The sequence below is a fragment of the Sus scrofa genome, chromosome 13 (genome assembly GCF_000003025.6).
Source record: "Sus scrofa isolate TJ Tabasco breed Duroc chromosome 13, Sscrofa11.1, whole genome shotgun sequence".
In the NCBI taxonomy this organism is placed as follows: domain Eukaryota; kingdom Metazoa; phylum Chordata; class Mammalia; order Artiodactyla; family Suidae; genus Sus; species Sus scrofa.
Window position 1 is genome coordinate 140557059 of NC_010455.5, and position 14030 is coordinate 140571088.

The 14030-nt window shown below is 41.7% G+C and overlaps 1 protein-coding gene across 5 annotated transcripts in view; it reads right to left on the reverse strand.

The window, feature by feature from the left end:
* Positions 1–9918, reverse strand: part of MAATS1 (MYCBP associated and testis expressed 1) — a 129881-nt gene extending 119963 nt beyond the window's left edge. For 3 of the 5 annotated variants that reach the window (XM_003132654.4, XM_021070321.1, XM_021070320.1), the window contains exon 1: positions 9649–9918. In XM_003132654.4, coding sequence (XP_003132702.1) covers positions 9649–9772 — 124 coding nt within the window. In that variant the 5' untranslated portion in view covers positions 9773–9918. Of the gene's footprint in view, positions 1–9458 lie in introns of all 5 variants that reach the window. The other 2 variants (XM_021070322.1, XM_013982409.2) reach the window with 2 other exon arrangements.

Here is a 14030-nt window from a genome sequence, read left to right on the forward strand (position 1 = left end):
CTACCTAAAGACCCCTCAGGCACACAGCTGCCTCTAATCCCATCCAGAGACTAGGCCCCACCCACCAGAGGGATTAGAATTGGCTCCACCAACCACTAGGCAGGCATCAGCCCCTCCCATCAAGAAGGCTATAGCAAGCCCCCATACCTACTTCAGCCACAAGGCAGGTAGACACTAGAAGTATGAGATGCTACAACTCTATTGTCTGTAAAAAGGTCACCACACCAAAAACCTATAAAAATGAAAAAAGACAGAGAACTATAACTCGGATGAGGGAGAAAGGAAAAACCCCAGAAAATCAGCTAAGTGATGAGGAGATTCTCAGCCTCCAGGAAAAAGACTTTAGACTGTTGATGCTGAAGATGATGCAAGACACTGGAAATAAACTGGAGGCAAAGATGGATAACCTACAGGAAATACTGAGCAAAGACATACAAGATATAAAACTTATACAAGAAGAGATGCAAAATACAATAACTGAAATAAAAAGTCACTAGAAGCAACCAACAGCATAATACAGGAGGCAGAAGAACGAATAAGTGAAGTGGAGAACAGATTAGTAGAAATTACGGATGCAGAACAGAAAAGAGAAAAAAGATTAAAAACAAATGAATAGAGTCTCAGAGAACTCTGGGACAACGTTAAATGCACCAACATCCATATTATAGGGGTGCCAGAAGGAGAAGAGAGACAGAAAGGGACAGAAAAAAATATTTGAAGAGATAATAGCTGAAAACTTACCTCACATGGGAAGGGAACCACTCACTCAAAATCCAGGAAGCACAATGAGTACCACAAAAAATAAACCCAAGGAGGAATACACCGAGTCATATATTAATCAAACTGACCAAAATTAAAGACAAAGAGAAAATCAACGCTATGCGACTGGAAATCAATAAGAAAAAAACTGCAACAAAACACAAACACCTGGAGACTAAACAACATGCTACTAAACAACCAATGGATCACTGAAGAAATCAAAGAGGAAATTAAAAAATACCTAGAAGCAAATGACAACAAAGATACTCCAAAACCTATGGGATGCAGCAAAAGCCGTTCTAAGAGGAAAGTTTATAGCAATACAAGCCCACCTCAGGAAACAAGAAAAAGCTCAAATAACCTAACTTTACATCTAAAGCAGCTCGGGAGAGAAGAACAGACAAGACCTAAAGTTAGTAGAAGGAAAGAAATCATAAAGATCAGAGCAGAAATCAATGAAATAGAAATGAAGAAGACCACAGAAAAGATGAAACAAAAAGCTGGTTCTTTGAAAAGGTCAACAAAATTGATTAACCCTTAGCCAGACTTATCAAGAAAAAAAGAGAGAGGACTCAATAAAATTAGAAATGCAAAAGGAGAAGTAACAACAGACATCACAGAAATACAAAGGGTCATAAGAGACTACTATATGCAACTATACGCCAATCAAATGGAAAACCTAGAAGAAATGGACAAATTCTTAGAAAAGTACAATCTTCCAAGACTAAACCAAGATGAAATAGAAAAGATGAATGGACCCATCACAAGAAATGAAATTGAAACTGTGATTAAAAAACTTCCAACAAACAAAAGTCCAGGACCAGATGGCTTCACAGGCGAATTCTATCAAACATTTAGAAAAGAGGTAACACCTATCCTTCTGAAAATATCCCAAAAAATTTCAGAGGAAGGGATACTCCCAAACTCATTCTATGAGGCCACCATCACCCTGATACCAAAACCAGACACAGATTACACAAAAAAGGAAAACTACAGGCCAATTTCACTGATGAACATCGATGCAAAAATTCTCAACAAAATGCTAGCAAACCTCATCCAGCAATACAAAGGACTGTACATCATGATCAAGTGGAATTTATCCAAGGGATGCAAGGATTCTTCAATATCCACAAATCAATCAGTGAGATACACCACATTAACAAACTGAAGAATAAAAACCATATGATCCTCTCAATAGATGTGGAAAAAGCCTTTGACAAAATCCAACACCCATTTCTGATAAAAACACTTCAGAAAGTGGGCATATCAGGAACCTACCTCAGCATAATAAAGGCCATATATGACAAACCCACAGCTAACATCCTTCTCAATGGTGAAAAGCTGAAAGAATTCCTGCTGAGATCAGGAACAAGACAAGGATGTCCACTCTCGCCACTACTCTTCAGCATAGTTTTGGAAGTCCTAGCCAGAGCAATCAGAGAAGTAAAAGAGATAAAAAAGAATCCAGTTGGAAAGGAAGAAGTAAAACTATCACTGTTTGCAGATGACATGATACTATACCTAGAGAATCCTAAAGACTCTACCAGAAAACCGTTAGAGCTGATCCATGAATTTGGTGAAGTTGCGGGATACAAAATTAATTTTTTTTTCTTTTTGCCTTTTCTATGGCCACTCCCATGGCACATGGAGGTTCCCAAGCTAGGGGTCCAATTGGAGCTGTAGCCGCCAGCTATGCCAGAGCCACAGCAATGCGGGATCCAAGCCACATCTGTGACCTACACCACAGCTCACAGCAATGCCAGATCCTTAACCCACTGAGCAAGGGCAGGGATCGAACCCGCAACCTCATGGTTCCTAGTCGGATTCGTTAACCACTGCACCACAACGGGAACTCTGGGATACAAAATTAATACACAGAAATCAATGGCATTTCTATACACTAACAATGAAATATCACAAAGAGAAATTAAGTAAGCAATCCCATTTACCATCGCATCCAAAAGAATAAAATACCTAGGAGTAAACCTACCTAGACTCAAAAGACCTGTACTCTGAAAACTATAAGACATTGATGAAAGAAATCAAAGATGACTGAAAGAAATCAAATAGATGGAAAGACATACCATGCTCTTGGATTGGAAGAGTTCATATGATCAAAATGACTGTACTGCCTAAGGCAATCTACAGATTCAATGCAATCCCTATCAAAGTACCAAGGACAGTTTTCACAGAACTAGAACAAATATTTTAAAGTTTGTTTGGAAGCACAAAAGACCCAGAATAGCTAAAGCCATTCCAAAAAAGAAAAATGGAGCTGGAGGAATCAGGCTCCCTGACTTCAGACTATACTACAAAGCCACAGTCATCAAGACCATATAGTACTGGCACAAAGACAGAAATATAGATCAGTGGAACAGGATAGAAAGCCCAGAATTAAACCCATGCACCTACAGCCAACTCATCTATGACAAAGGGGGCAAGACTATACAATGGAGAAAAGACAGCCCCTTCAATAAGCGGTGCTGGGAAAACTGGACAGCCACATGTAAAAGAATGAAATTAGAACACTCCCTAACACCATACACAAAAATAAACTCAAAATGGATTAAGGACCTAGATACAAGACCAGATAGTATAAAACTCTTAGAGAAAAACATAGGCCAAACACTCTGACATAAACGACAGCAACATCTTCTCAGATTCACCTCTTAGAGTAATGATAATAAAAACAAAAATAAACAAATGGGACCTAATCAAACTTAAAAGTTTCTGCACTGCAAAGGAAACCCTAAACAAAACAAAAAGACAACCCACAGAATAGGAGAACATCATTGCCAGTGCATCAACTGACAAAGGATTAATCTCCAAAATTTATAAACACCTTCGCAGCTCCATACCAAAAAAACAGACAACCCCATCAAAAAATGGGAAGAAGATCTAAACAGTTCTCCAAAGAAGACATACAGATGGCCAAAAAACACATGAAAAGATGTTCAACATCACTCATTATTAGAGAAATGCAAATCAAAACCACGATGAGGTACCACCTTACACTGGCCAGAATGGCTATCATCAAAAAGTCTATAAACAATAAGTGCTGGAGAGGGTGTGGAGAAAAGGGGACCCTAGTACACTGTTGGTGGGATTGCAAATTGGTGCAAACACTGTGGAAAACAGTATGGAGATTCCTCAGAAAACTAAAAATAGAATTAACATTTGATCCAGCAATCCCACTCCTGGGCATCTATCCAGAGAAAACCACGACTCGCAAAGACACATGTACTCTAATGTTCATTGCAGCACTATTTTCAATAGCCAAGACATGGAAACAACCTAAAGTCCATCGACAGAGGCGTGGATCAAGAAGATGTGGTATATGACTCAGCCATTAAAAGGAATGAAATACCAGCATTTTTAGCAACATGAATGGACCCAGAAATTATCATGCTAAGTGAAGTCAGCCATACAATGAGACACCAACATCAAATGCTTTCACTGACATATGGAATCTGAAAAAAGCACAGACTGAACTTCTTTGCAGAACAGATACTGCACAGTTTTGAAAAACTTATGGTCTTCAAAAGAGACAGTTTGGGGGGTGGTGTGATGTGCTTGGGTTGTGGAATGGAAATCCTATAAAATTGGATTGTGAAGGTCATTGTACAACTACAAATGTAATAAATTCATTGAGTAATAATAAAAAAAGAACATTTCTTCCCTTCTCTGATGGAATATTGGTTGAAAGAAGTTCAGCTGAAACTATAACCAAAGAAGGTATTACACTTCCAGAAAAATCTCAAGGGAAAGTATTGCAAGTGACAGTAGCAGTTGCTGGATCAGGTTAGAAAGGAAAGGGTGGAGAAATTCAACCAGTTAGTTTGGAAAATTGGAAATAAAATTCTTCTCCCAGAATATGGAGGTACAAAGTAGTTCTAGATGACAAGAATTATTTCTTATTTAGAGATGGTGAGAGTTCCCTGGTGGCCTAGAAGTTAAGGTTCCGGCACTGTTGCTGCTGTGGCTCAGGTTGAATCCCTGGCCTGGGAACTTCTACATGTAATGCGCGTTGCCAAAAAAAAAAAAATTTAGAGATGGGCACATTCTTGGAAAATATCTAGACTTTACCAAAAAAGAAAATTATAGGCCAATATCTTCGATGAATATAGACACCAAAATTCTCAACAAAATATTAGCAAACCAATTCAACAATACCTAAAAAGAATCATATACCATGATCAAGATGAATTCATTCCAGGAAGCAAGGATAGTTCAACATATGCAAATCAATCAATGTGATAACAAACCCACATAATCCACATAATCATCTCAATACACATAAAGCATTTAGCAAAATTCAACATCCATTTATGATTAAAAACTCTTGAAGTTCCTGCTGTGGCACAGTGGATTAAGAGTTGGACTGCAGCAACTTTGATCAATGCAGAGGTGCAAGTTCAATCCCCAGTCCAGTACAGTGGGTTAAAGGATCTAGCATTACCACAGCAGCAGCATAATCCATAGCTGTGGCTGGGATTCAATCCCTGGCCCAGAAACTTCCACATGCCAGGTAGGGGGTGGTGCAACCATAAAATTTTAAAAATTTACTAAAATGGGTATAGAGGACATACATCTCAACACAATAAAAGCCATTTACCACAAACCCACAGCCAATGAAATACTCAATGGTGAAAAGCTGAAAGTCTTCTAACTAAATTCAGGAACAAGGATGCACACTCTCACCACTTCTGTTTAATACAATATTGGAAGTGCTAGACACAGCAATTAGATAAGAACAACAAAAAAAAAGGTATCCAAATTGAAAGGGAAGAAATAAAATTGTCACTATTTGCAGATGACAAAGTATCCACTCAAAAACTATAGAACTAATAAATGAATTCAGCAAGGTAGTAGGATACAAGATTAATACACAGAAATCTGTTGCATTTCTTTACACTGACAAGGAAATATTAGAAAGAAGTTTTAAAAATCCCATTTAAAAATTGTATCAAAAAATAAAATAAAATACCTAGTAATAACCTTAGCAAGGAAGTAAAAGACCTATATGCTGGAAACTATAAGACATTGATAAAGGAATCTGAAGGTGATTCAAAGAAATGGAAAGATATCCCATGCTCTTAGACTGGAAAAATTAATACTCGTTTGTTTTTTGTTGTTGTTGTTATTGTTGTTGTTTTGCTTTTTAGGGCCATACCTGAGGCATATGGAGGTTCCCAGGCTAGGGGTTCAATTGGAGCTACAGCTTCCAGCCTATGCCACAGCCACAGCAACATCAGATCCAAGCCATGCCTGCGACCTACACCACAGCTCACAGCAACACCAGATCCTTAACCCACTGAGCAAGGCCAGGGATCGAACCCTCAACCTCATGATTCCTAGTCGGATTTGTTTCTGCTTCACCACAACAGGAACTCCTGGAAGAGTTAATACTGTTAAAATGCCCATACTACCCAAAGCAATCCACAGATTTAATGCAATCCCTTTCAAAATACCCATGACATTTTTCACACTAGACCAAATAATCCTAAAACTTGTATATAACCACAAAAGATCCAGGACTGCCAAAGAATCCCTGAGGAAAAAGAACAAAACTGGAGGCATAACCCTTTCAGACTTCAGACTGTAATACAAAGCTATAGTAATATGAACAGCATGATACCAACACAAAAACAACCATTAGATCAGTGGAACAGAATAGAGATCCCCAGCAATAAACCTATGAATCTATGGTCAATTAGTCTATGACAAAGGAGGAAAGAATATATAAAGGAGAAAAGAGTTTCTTTAATAAGTGGTGCTGAGAAAGATGGACAGCAGCATGTAAATCAATGAAAGAACTTTCCCTCACATCATTTACAAAAATCAAACTCAAAATAGTTTAAAGGCCTAAATATAAGACATGACACCATAAAACTCCTAGAAGAGAATATAGGCAAAATAGTCTGACATAAATCATAGCAATATTTTCTCAGATCAGTCTCCCAAGGCAAAAGAAATAAAGGCAAAAATAAATGGCACCTAATCGAACTTATAAAGCTTTGCACAGTAAATAAAACCATCCACAAAATGAAAAACCTACAGAATGGGAGAATATGTTTGTAAATGATGCAACCAACAAAGGATTAAAAACCAAAACTAAAATATATAAACAGGGAATTCCTATTGTGGCTCAGCAGTAATGAATTCAACTAGTGTCCATGAGGATGTGGGTTCAATCCCTGGCCTTGCTCAGTGGGTCAAGGATCCTGTGAGCTGTGGTGTAGGTTGCAGATATGGCTTGGATCTGGCATTGCTGTGGCTGTGGTGTAGGCCAGCAGCTATGGCTCTGATTCAACCCCTAGCCTGGGAACTTCCATGTGCTGTGGGTGCTGCCCTAAAAAATAAAAAAATAAAAAAGCTGCGGCTTGGATTCAGTCCCTGGCAAGACCTTCCATATTCAGGTGTGGCAGGGCAAAAAAAGCCCATGAATTTTGGGGCGGGGGGGGGGGGAGTTTTCCCATAGAAATCATGAAAGAGCCCCTCAGCTAATTTACCCATATTGTAGAAATAGTTTTAATAAGCTCAGGAAGTTGACACAACCAAATAATGATGAGAGAGAAGGAGTATTTCAAAACCCAAGAGAGGAGTTCCCATTGTGGCTCAAAGGTAACAAGCTGACTGGTATCCATGAGGATGTCAGTTCAACCCCTAGCCCAACTCAGTGGGTTAAGGATCCAGCATTGCTGTGGGCTGTGGTGTAGGTTGCAGACAAGGCTCGGATCCTGCATTGCTGTGGTATAGGCCAGCAGCTACAGCTCTGATTTGACCCCTAGCCTGGGAATTTCCATATGTGGCAGGTGCAGGCCTAAAAAAACAAAAAAACCTCTTTAATTAGCAGGGCAGTAGTATGGCTACTAATCCATCAACAAATGTAGATTCAGGGAAGTATTATGGGCACTTCAAGGGAGGTGCTTGAGAATACAAAGTATTACATAAAGTGAAATGCAAAATTGTATATAAATGAGGCAAAATTTATAAAAGAAGGATGTTAACTGTTAAGCAGTACACAAATGTAAGTGATCAGTATGTATTCTCAGGGCCAGGAAAGAGCTACCCTAAAGATTCCTATCCAAAAAAGACCCTTGGAATCCCAGAAGAGATACCACATGGTTAAAAGTAATACAAGGTTCACTGAGTTCCTGGTCGCTCAGTAGATTATGGACTCGCCATTGTCACTAGGGTTCAATCCCTGGCCTGGGATCTTCTATATACCGCTGGCATAACCAAAAAAAAAAAAAAGTAATATAAGGTTCAGGTCAAGAGGGGCGAAACTGGGAAAAATCATGCTTTATTGATTATAATTACTATAGTGGTAAATTGAATAATTCAATAAATAATTCATAATAAAGTATGAAGCACCTAACATATGTACCAGAACTGGAATAGATACTGAGAAGCTACAAAAATGTATAGTAGAAGAGCTTCAGAACTCAGGGAACTTATGGTCCAGTAAAAGATCCAGAACCTAAATGAACAATCAGAGCATTAAAATAAACTGGGGCTGGAGTTCCCGTCGTGGCACAGTGGTTAACAAATCCGACTAGGAACCATGAGGTTGAGGATTCGATCCCTGCCCTTGCTCAGTGGGTTGACGATCCGGCGTTGCCGTGAGCTGTGGTGTAGGTTGCAGACGTGGCTCGGATCCCACGTTGCTGTGGCTCTGGCGTAGGCTGATGGCTACAGCTCGGATTAGACCCCTAGCCTGGGAACCTCCATATGCCGTGGGAGCGGCCCAAGAAATGGCAAGAAGACAAAAATAAATAAATAGATAAATAAACTGGGGCTTTACTGGCCCAAAGGACCTAGTGGACATAGTTTATAAACAATACTTTAATGGTTAAGAATAAGCTTGAAGAAAAGAGAAAGCTAAAAACAAAGATGAAATAAACTGGCCCTTCCTTACCTAGATGCCAAATTTGGAAGAGGCCAGAGAATGAGAACTGGAAGGGCATTTTATGCAGTTTGAATGTGGGAGTGTTGAGTCAGTCTCTGAAACCAAGCAGGATGCTATAGGGCTCCTTGATGGATACAAATCCTTTGTGTGCCCCCAACCCCCCCCTCCTTCTTGTTTGTAGGAAATAGGCTTCATATAGCCTCCTTGACCTTACCTGAGTTTCAAAGAGCAGATTCAAACAGTGGATAATGAGAAAGGAGGGGATGCAGAGACAAGTCAGGAGAAGTCAAGAAACACTACTGCAGCCTTGGGGCAAGATCCTGGTTCCTCCTCAAGAAATATACAGAACATTATCTTTGAGCTCTTCTGCAGAACTAAGGCCCCCACCCAGGTGATCCAGATGGCAATTTCAACACAAGATGGCTGAAGCATCCCTCTGTGACCTCAGGAAAAAAAGTCACATACCCTTCAGCCTTCACCCTAAATATTGCTATTGAAAACTTTTTCCCCAAAACCATCAGGGATTTCGGGGGGGTTTGAACCAAGCCACTCTTGCTTGGCCCTACAGTAAACCTTTTTCTTTTGGTTTGTTTGACCTCACTGTGAGTGGAGCACCCAAACTTTCTTCAGTAACATTTCCAAGTATGCAAATCATTGGGTACTGTATGGGATACCAAAACTCCAGTAACGGGTTTCAGAAAGATTGCTTTGGGCTGTGCAAATTATCAAGAAAAGCGGGTGAAGAAGAGTCAGGTGTTCCCTACCCCTGCTCCAAGACGCAGCTCACCTGAGTCTTCAGAGATGCCCTAGAGTGCACCACCCAGAGGGCTTGGAGCTGCCCATCCAAGACAAGACAAGGGATCTGTCCTGAGGCCAGTCTTTCCTCCGCTGAGCCTCCTGGCCAGGTCCCACCATCTTCAAAGCCCATCTGTCCCAGGAGTCTACAACTCAGGAGGGAGATCTGGAGCCGCCCTTACCATACAGGAAATCATACGTTCGACTAGCGGAGACGTTGCCCCAGGTCCCCGACTTCCCTCTGCACTGGGTTTGAGACATCTGAGGTTTGGCCTGGGGCTCGGTGATGGTCACAACATGACTCATGGTGCCGGCTCTGCCCTGCAGTCAGCCAGGACCAACTTGAGAGACCTAGCTGTTGTGTGGACAGTAGCTATGGTAACCCCCTGGAAGAGCGGAAACGAAGGGCGGAGCGAGGACAGCACGCAAGCGGAGAAGGGAAGAGCGGAACTAGCATGAGAGGGGAGGAGCCGAGTGACAAGGACGGGGCGGGACGAGGGTCAGGAAAGGCGGGCTGGATGAAGAACCTGGGCGGGGCTAGTGAAGGGAGGGGCGCGGGGCTGGCGACCGGGAGGAAGACGGGGGGATTGCAGGAAGGCGTGGGGCGTGGCGCAGGGGCGGGAGGACAGGAAGTGTGCAGAGGGAAGGAGCGGGAGGGGTGGAGAAAGGGGTTGGGAGGAAAGGACAGCACTCAGAAGGAAAAAGGGGAAAGTAGTAGGCCGGGGGAGGATCTGCTACACTGCCCGCTTCATTCCAGAGGCCAAGCCTTGAGTTTTCAGTTGTACATCCAGGATCAATGCGCGGGGCCCGCAGGCTGGGGAAAAGGCTACTGCTCAAATCCAGCAGTGATTTGCCGGTTTCACTCCGCGACCTCTTTCGGAAATCCCTGGGAAATCTCAGAAAAAAATAGTCGGGGGCTTTCCTTTCGGACATCCCCTTTCCGCGGGGCTTTTTCTGCTAGCTGAGAAAGCTCCTAAACGTTGGACTTTGACACTCTATGAACCCTTGCCCTGGGAATCAGGATTTGGGGTGGGGTGGGTAGTTAGTAACTGTTGATCTGCATTCTGCTACCCCTTTCTGAGCCCTGGGCACTAATTAAATCAGCCGAAGATGATGTGGTGTATTCCGCACTGACTTGCTTTTTAAAACTACTTATTATGGAAATGTCTGTTTTTGTTTTTGTTTCAGGGCCGCAACAGCGGCATATGGAGGTTCCCAGGCTAGGGGTCCAATCCGAGCTACAGCCACGCCTATGCCTATGCCACAGCCACGCAGGATCCAAGCAGGGTCTGCTATCTACACCACAGCTCACAGCAACACCTGATCCTCAACCCACTGAGAGAGGCCAGGGATCAAACAGCAACCTCATGGTTACTAGTCGGATTCGCTGCATCACAACAGGACTCTGGAAATGTCTTAACATAGGCAAGAGTGAATCCACTTTTAGTAATGAGCTGGCGCTAATCATCACGGAGTAAATAATTATCAAGAATTTGCCAGTCCAGTTTCACCTGTCTACTATCTCCTTTTGCTTGAGCATTTTCAAATCCCAGACATTATTTTACCCTTAATCTGCATCTCAAACTGATACAGATTTTTAACATAATTGCCATTATCAAATCTAACAAAATTAATAATTCCTTTATATTTAAAATTTAGTATATATTCAAATTTCCCTGATTGAGTCCAAGATTTTTTTTTCTGATCAAAAGATCTAAAAAATTCTTTACACTTTATTTTGGTATCTCAGGATTTTCATCTAGAACAGTGAATTTCTAATATCTTCAACAATTTCCTTCTTACCTGGGATTCTTCTATAAAAAGAACTTTCTGGGCATTCCCAGTTGTTGCTCAGCAGGTTAAGAACCTGACTAGTATGCACGAGGACATAGGTTCAATCCCGGGCGTGGCTCAGGGGGTTAAGGATCTGGCGTTGCCACAAGCTATAGTGTAGATTGCAGATGCAGCTCGGATCTGGCATTGCTTTGGCTGTGGTGTTGGCCCCAGCTGCAGCTCCAATTTGATCTCTGGCTCAGGAACTGCCATATGCCACAGGTGCGGCCATAAAAAGAAAAAAAATAAAATACCGTGTTATAACGACATGATAATGTTTTTCTGTCTTAGGGTATGACTACATTTCCCACTGTCTGTTCCTTCTTCCCAGAACACCCCTGCCCCTCATCTTATCCCTGCAGACTCACTCCTCATTTGAGGTTTCAGCTAAGATGTTCCTTCCTCAGAAAGACTTCCTCGCTCTATAGGATAAATTATGTAAAGAAGCCAAGAGCCAGCCAACAGCCAAAGCCAACAACCCTTTGATAAACACATTGGAAGACACTAACCAATAGAAGATGTTAAATATGATTATAGGTGATTATAGACATATGACCACATGGTTGCTTTACATAGACTGTAGTGGCCATCTTGCTGGAGTTGCTCACTCCTTCCCTTGCTGGCTTTAAGGAAGCAAATGAACTTGTTGGGGAACCCCAAGGTAAAGAACTACAGGTAACCTCAGAGATGAGGGTGACCTCTGATACACAGCAAGCAAGAAATGAAATCCTTCTGTCCCACAACTCCAGGAAACTGAATTCTGCCAACAACCTGAATGAAATTTAGAGGCATAGTTTTCTCCAGAAGGACCTCAGGTGAGACTGTGGTCTCAGCCCCAATTTTTTTTTTTTTTTTTAAGGGCCACACCTGTAGCACATGGACGTTCCCAGGCTAGGGGTTGGATCAGAGCTGCAGCTGCTGGCCTACACCACAGGTACAGCAACATTAGATCTGAGCTGCATCTGTGAATTATGCTGCAGCTTGAGGCAATGCTGGATCCTTAACCCACTGAGTGAGGCCAGGGATCGAATTCGCATCCTCATGGATACTAGTCAGATTCTTAACCCACTGAGCCATATCAGGAACTCCTCAGCCCAAATCTTGATTGTGGCTTGTAGGACCCTACTCAGAGGAGCCACTTAAGCCATCCCCAGATGCCTAAGTACAGAGAGATTAATAACATGTCTGTATTACTACTAGGTTTGTGGTAATACTGTTGCACAGAAATGACTAATATGTGATTTTTATGAAATTAGATTGTAGAGGAGTGCTAGTTAATAATACAAATCAAAGTTATACTATACAGGTTTGGGAGACAGTTGTCCATGGGTCTCTCATGTTTCTGCTTGTCTTGCAATTGGGGAACTGCCTGCCCTTTTCTTTGTATGGGAAACAATCTTGGACAATAGAAAGTGTCTGTTTCTGGAACAAGGAGCAGGTGTGCTTACAGCCATAGAAGTCAGAGATCCTGTCTCTCTTTGAGCAAAGGGCAGTCTTTTTACTGCCCATTATTTAAGATTTGGGTTTCCTAAGCTTGCTGTTCCTTTCCTGTGATGCAACCCAGTGTACATGCAGCTGCTACCCAGCCTTCTTCACATCACCCTGTGAAGTGATCCCTGAGCCTCAGTTCCTCAGCCCAAAAAATGCTGATACTTGGCCACTTCTGCTCTAAAGAATAAATGATCCTAAATCTCTGAACCAGCAGTTTGCTGAGTTCTAATGGCATTCATGGAACTGTGGCAGACAAATGGGGTACATCTCAGGCTCTTCAGAGTTCTTGAAGAGCTATAGAGAATTTATGTACAGCACATATTTACGTGTGGAAATTGGAAAGCATTTTTTCTTTTTTTTTGGCGGAGGCAGAAATGAAAATACTGCACAAAGTTTCCACTGAACCCTATTAATAAGACAATGAGAATCCAAGGCTTGTAATTCTTCTCTCTCAGCATATGGTGTCACTCCTTCTCTACCAATCTCAATGTCCCATCCTTACTTGATAAAAGCCCACAGCTGGGGTTAGTTAAGCATTCAAAATAACTAAGAATCCCTTTATTATAGAGAGATTTTAGAAAGTATTTCCTTAGCTTATTACATCACCACTGCTGTCATCTCGTCCACAGAATGCCTGCTTGGTACCATTTGTAGTTCAAGTTTTCACAGCACCATTCAATAATATATTCATTCTATTAGGAAAAGTCCATTACAGTCACTATTGCAACACGTGATGCCTGCTAACCTAGCAGTTATAGTAACAACAAACAGTGCCAGGGTTAAATGCTGCTGGTTAAAGTTGGAATTGGTGAGAACTTCATACAAATTAACCTCAGAGTTGCCTCTATGAAACAGATGGTTGAGTCCAATCCTTCATTATTTAGTCTCCACTATGAATTTAATGTCTCATTACCGCTTATTGTTGAAACTCAGCCTCTGTCCACTGGTGCCAAATAAGAACACAGAGATAGCGTTTAGGGCAAAGGAGGAAAAAAAAAACAAAACAGGTTTGTTGCTTTGCCAGGCAAAGGAGACCATAGCAGGCTAATGCCTTAAAAACTGCGCTCTCCCTTGGGAGAGATTAAGAAGTGGTTTTAGAGTTTGGGAGTAGAAAATAGGGACACAGGTAAGGAGCAGGGTGAATGAAAGCTTCCATTCATCTTTGGAGTTGGTGTTTAGTGGTCCCAGGACTTGTTCTGGTGGTCCTCCTCTCCGGTTTTCATTTGGTGGGGGATTTCGT